The sequence below is a fragment of the Magnolia sinica genome, chromosome 4 (assembly GCF_029962835.1).
Source record: "Magnolia sinica isolate HGM2019 chromosome 4, MsV1, whole genome shotgun sequence".
NCBI classification, from domain to species: Eukaryota; Viridiplantae; Streptophyta; class Magnoliopsida; order Magnoliales; family Magnoliaceae; genus Magnolia; species Magnolia sinica.
In genome coordinates, this window is record NC_080576.1 from 81,576,999 (window position 1) to 81,580,461 (window position 3,463).

The 3,463-nt window shown below is 42.2% G+C and overlaps 1 protein-coding gene across 1 annotated transcript; it reads left to right on the plus strand.

Annotated features, from left to right (window-relative positions):
* The first annotated feature begins 821 nt into the window (after nt 1–821).
* LOC131243285 (endochitinase-like) lies at nt 822–3,463 on the plus strand. Its single transcript, XM_058242512.1, has 3 exons — nt 822–1,278; nt 2,204–2,357; nt 3,008–3,463. Exons 1-3 carry the CDS (start codon nt 831–833, stop codon nt 3,375–3,377), a joined length of 972 nt encoding a protein of 323 aa, XP_058098495.1. The 5' UTR covers nt 822–830; the 3' UTR covers nt 3,378–3,463.

Below are 3,463 nucleotides of genomic sequence, written 5' to 3' on the forward strand. Positions count from 1 at the left end.
CCAAGAAGGCTTCAACGGTGCACGTTCAAACCTCACCTTTTCCTTTCGTGTGGCCAACTTGAGTATGGGTTTTGACTATTTTTGGGCCATATCGTAGCATGATCTGAAAAAAAATAAAAAATAAAAAACACGGATAAACGTGTGGTGGATTTCGAAAACGAATTGGCTACCACCCGCCAATTGCTGGTGGTCGGTGCTCTGTGGGCCCCACCATGATGTATGTGTTTCATCCATGCCGTCCACCTATTTTTATAGATCATTTTAGGGTATTAGACAAAAAATTAGCTATATCAAAATCTAAACTGGACCACATTACAGGCAACATTTTTTAATGAATGTCAACCATTAAAAACTTTTATGGCCATAAAAGTTTTGGATCAAGCTGATATTTGTTTTTTTCCATTCATCTAGGTCTGTATGACCTAATAAACAGATTGAATGTCAAATAAATAGTACAGTGGGCCTTATCAAGATTTTAATGGTGGATATCAATCACTATTGTTTTCCTATGGTGTGGTCCACCTAATACTTTTATCCCTCTCGTTTTTGGGATCAAATCATAAAATGATCTGTAAACATTTATGAACGGCATGGATGAAACACATACATCATGGTGGGGCCCACAGAGCACCGACCATCAGCCACCGGGCTAGTGGCAGGGGGAGTAGCCAATCCGTTTCCGTGGATTTCTCGCAGACATCTCGCGAAAAGTTGCTGCGACAGGCTGTCGCAGGCAATCCGCGTCTTCTATCTCCCCGGTCAAAGTTTGAAATATCTCTTTCTCTCTCTCTCTCTGCCTATTTATAGGCCCTTATCTTCTTGTATTATACATGTACTATCTCTACAAAGGAAAGATGAGGGCATGTGCATTGGCTTTTCTCTTCATATCCTCTTTGTTGTGTGTCTTTGCACAACAACGTTGTGGCAGAGACTTTGGTGGAGCTCTATGCTCAGGCGGCCTTTGTTGCAGCCAATTTGGCTTCTGTGGTACCACGCCTGAGTACTGCGCCACTGGCTGCCAGAGCCAATGCACGGGTTCCACTCCTCCATCCACTCCAACTGGTGGCGGGAGCGGCGTTGGCTCCCTCATCAGTCAATCTCTCTTTGACCAGATTCTGAAGCACCGTTCAGATTCAGCATGCCGCGGCAGCTTCTACACTTACAATGCTTTCATAACTGCTGCGAATTCCTTCAATGGATTTGCTACTGTAGGCGACACGAACACCCGTAAGAGGGAGCTTGCAGCGTTCTTGGCTCAAACCTCACATGAAACTACTGGTGGGTAATTACTTAAAGATGTATTGTAGCTTCTACTTCATCTTTTTCAATGTTTTAAGAGCCAAACCGTCCACCGAACATGGTTGGTTTGATCCCTTCAAAAAAAAAAAAAATAATTTAAAACTTTAGGCTCAGATAAAATATTAAAAATAAAGTAAATTAGTAAAAAAGTTATAAATCATGACTGTTAACCGGTTAATAACACAACTTCAGAACAGATTACCTGACTCTCGATCGCAGACATTTTGATGTTCCAGATTGTACAGCACACGTGGCATTTTGTATGGGGAGTGGATTAGGTGTGGCCCGGACCGTGGTGCCCACCTTGATGTATGTATTATATATTCAAGCTGTCCATCCATGTTTTATTATTATTATTATTATTTATTTTTTTTTAAAATAAAAATAAAAATCATGAGCACAAAAATGAAACAGAGTCAAATCTCAAGTGGACCACACCGGAGGAAAGAGGTGTTCCACCTGAGATAATTGGATCTGCTTCATTGTTTTGGTACATTCCATGAAATGAGCTGGAAAATGGATGGACAGCATGGATATACAATAAATATATCAAGGTGAGCCAATCGGGGCAACGTGATGCCCTACCTAATACGCTTCCATTTATATAATTCATATATTACCATTCATCCTGTGGACTCATTCGTACGTTGACCATCAACCCAATTTTTCTTTAATTATACCATCTTGACTACCTAATAAATGAACATTTTTTCACTTAATAAAAGCGGATGTTGATTATTCTTTTTCACTTAATAGAAGTTATATACGAAAACCCTGTTGACTTGTTAGTCGATATTGTTAATTAAACTGCTGACAAAATTTTAAGAATCCATTGCAGTCATTGCCAAATCGTAATCAATGATTTATTATTATTAGTATTATTTTTTTTGTTTGATTTGCACAGGCGGATGGGCAAGCGCACCGGACGGCCCATATGCTTGGGGATATTGTTTTATTCAGGAACAAGGCAATCCAGGAGACTATTGTACTCCAAACGCGCAATGGCCATGCGCTCCGGGTAAAAAATACTACGGCCGAGGACCCATCCAACTCTCACAGTAAGTGTATCACCCATTTTTATGTCTGTAGGACAATTATGCACAGCATCCTCAGGTTAACAGTTTCTCAAAGGGGGTCCATGGCTTCTTCATCTAATCTTTTGCCATTCTTCCGATTTTGAGAACTGTTTTCATTGTTAAATAGAGGATATTTTGAGGGACCATCGATGGTGTGGCCAACTAGATTGACTGTTGAGCTTCACCGTTAGAAATTTGTACCTATGGATGTATATTGCATAAGAACAAAAATACTACTATAAGAACTCATCACCTAAAGGCAAGGTACCACAATTTGTGATACAGTGTCATCTTTCAGCTAGCATGCCACTTGTGTAGGACATATGTGCTATGAAAGTGGTAATCACTGGTATGAAGATCACCTGCCACAAAAATCAGGCCGGCGCGCCTGTAGATCCAGTCACACCCGCGCTGGTCTGTTGATTCTAATAGTGTGGGCCACCTGATGAGCAGACCGACCTGAGTTTTGAGAAGGGTGATCTTCATGGTGGGGCTGTAAACAGGTGGTGTACACCGTACCACAAGTTGTGGTACAGTTGCCTTTAGGCGATCAGTAAGCTCATTAGGGATATCTTAGGAGCAAGGAATGTAGAATTCGTCTTTGAACATTGGCTTTGACTTGATGGTGGCAGCAACTACAACTACGGGCCAGCAGGGAGAGCCATAGGGGTCGACCTCCTCAACAACCCTGATCTCGTTGCTACTGATCCAGTTATCTCATTCAAGACCGCTCTATGGTTTTGGATGACCCCACAACCACCCAAACCATCATCCCACAGTGTCATCACCGGTGGATGGTCACCATCCGCTGCCGATAGGGCTGCCGGTCGGCTTCCTGGCTTTGGTGTCATCACCAACATCATCAATGGCGGTATTGAGTGTGGCAAAGGACAGAATGACAGAGTAGCTAACCGTATCGGATTCTACAGGAGGTACTGCGATATCCTGGGCGTGAGTTATGGGGACAACCTCGACTGCTATAACCAAAGGCCATTTGCTTAGGCTCTTGTTTCCCACTGAAATAATCTCTAGCACTGTTTGGCTAGTTTATTAAATGCAATAATTGCCCCTGGCTAGTTTCTTTTGAG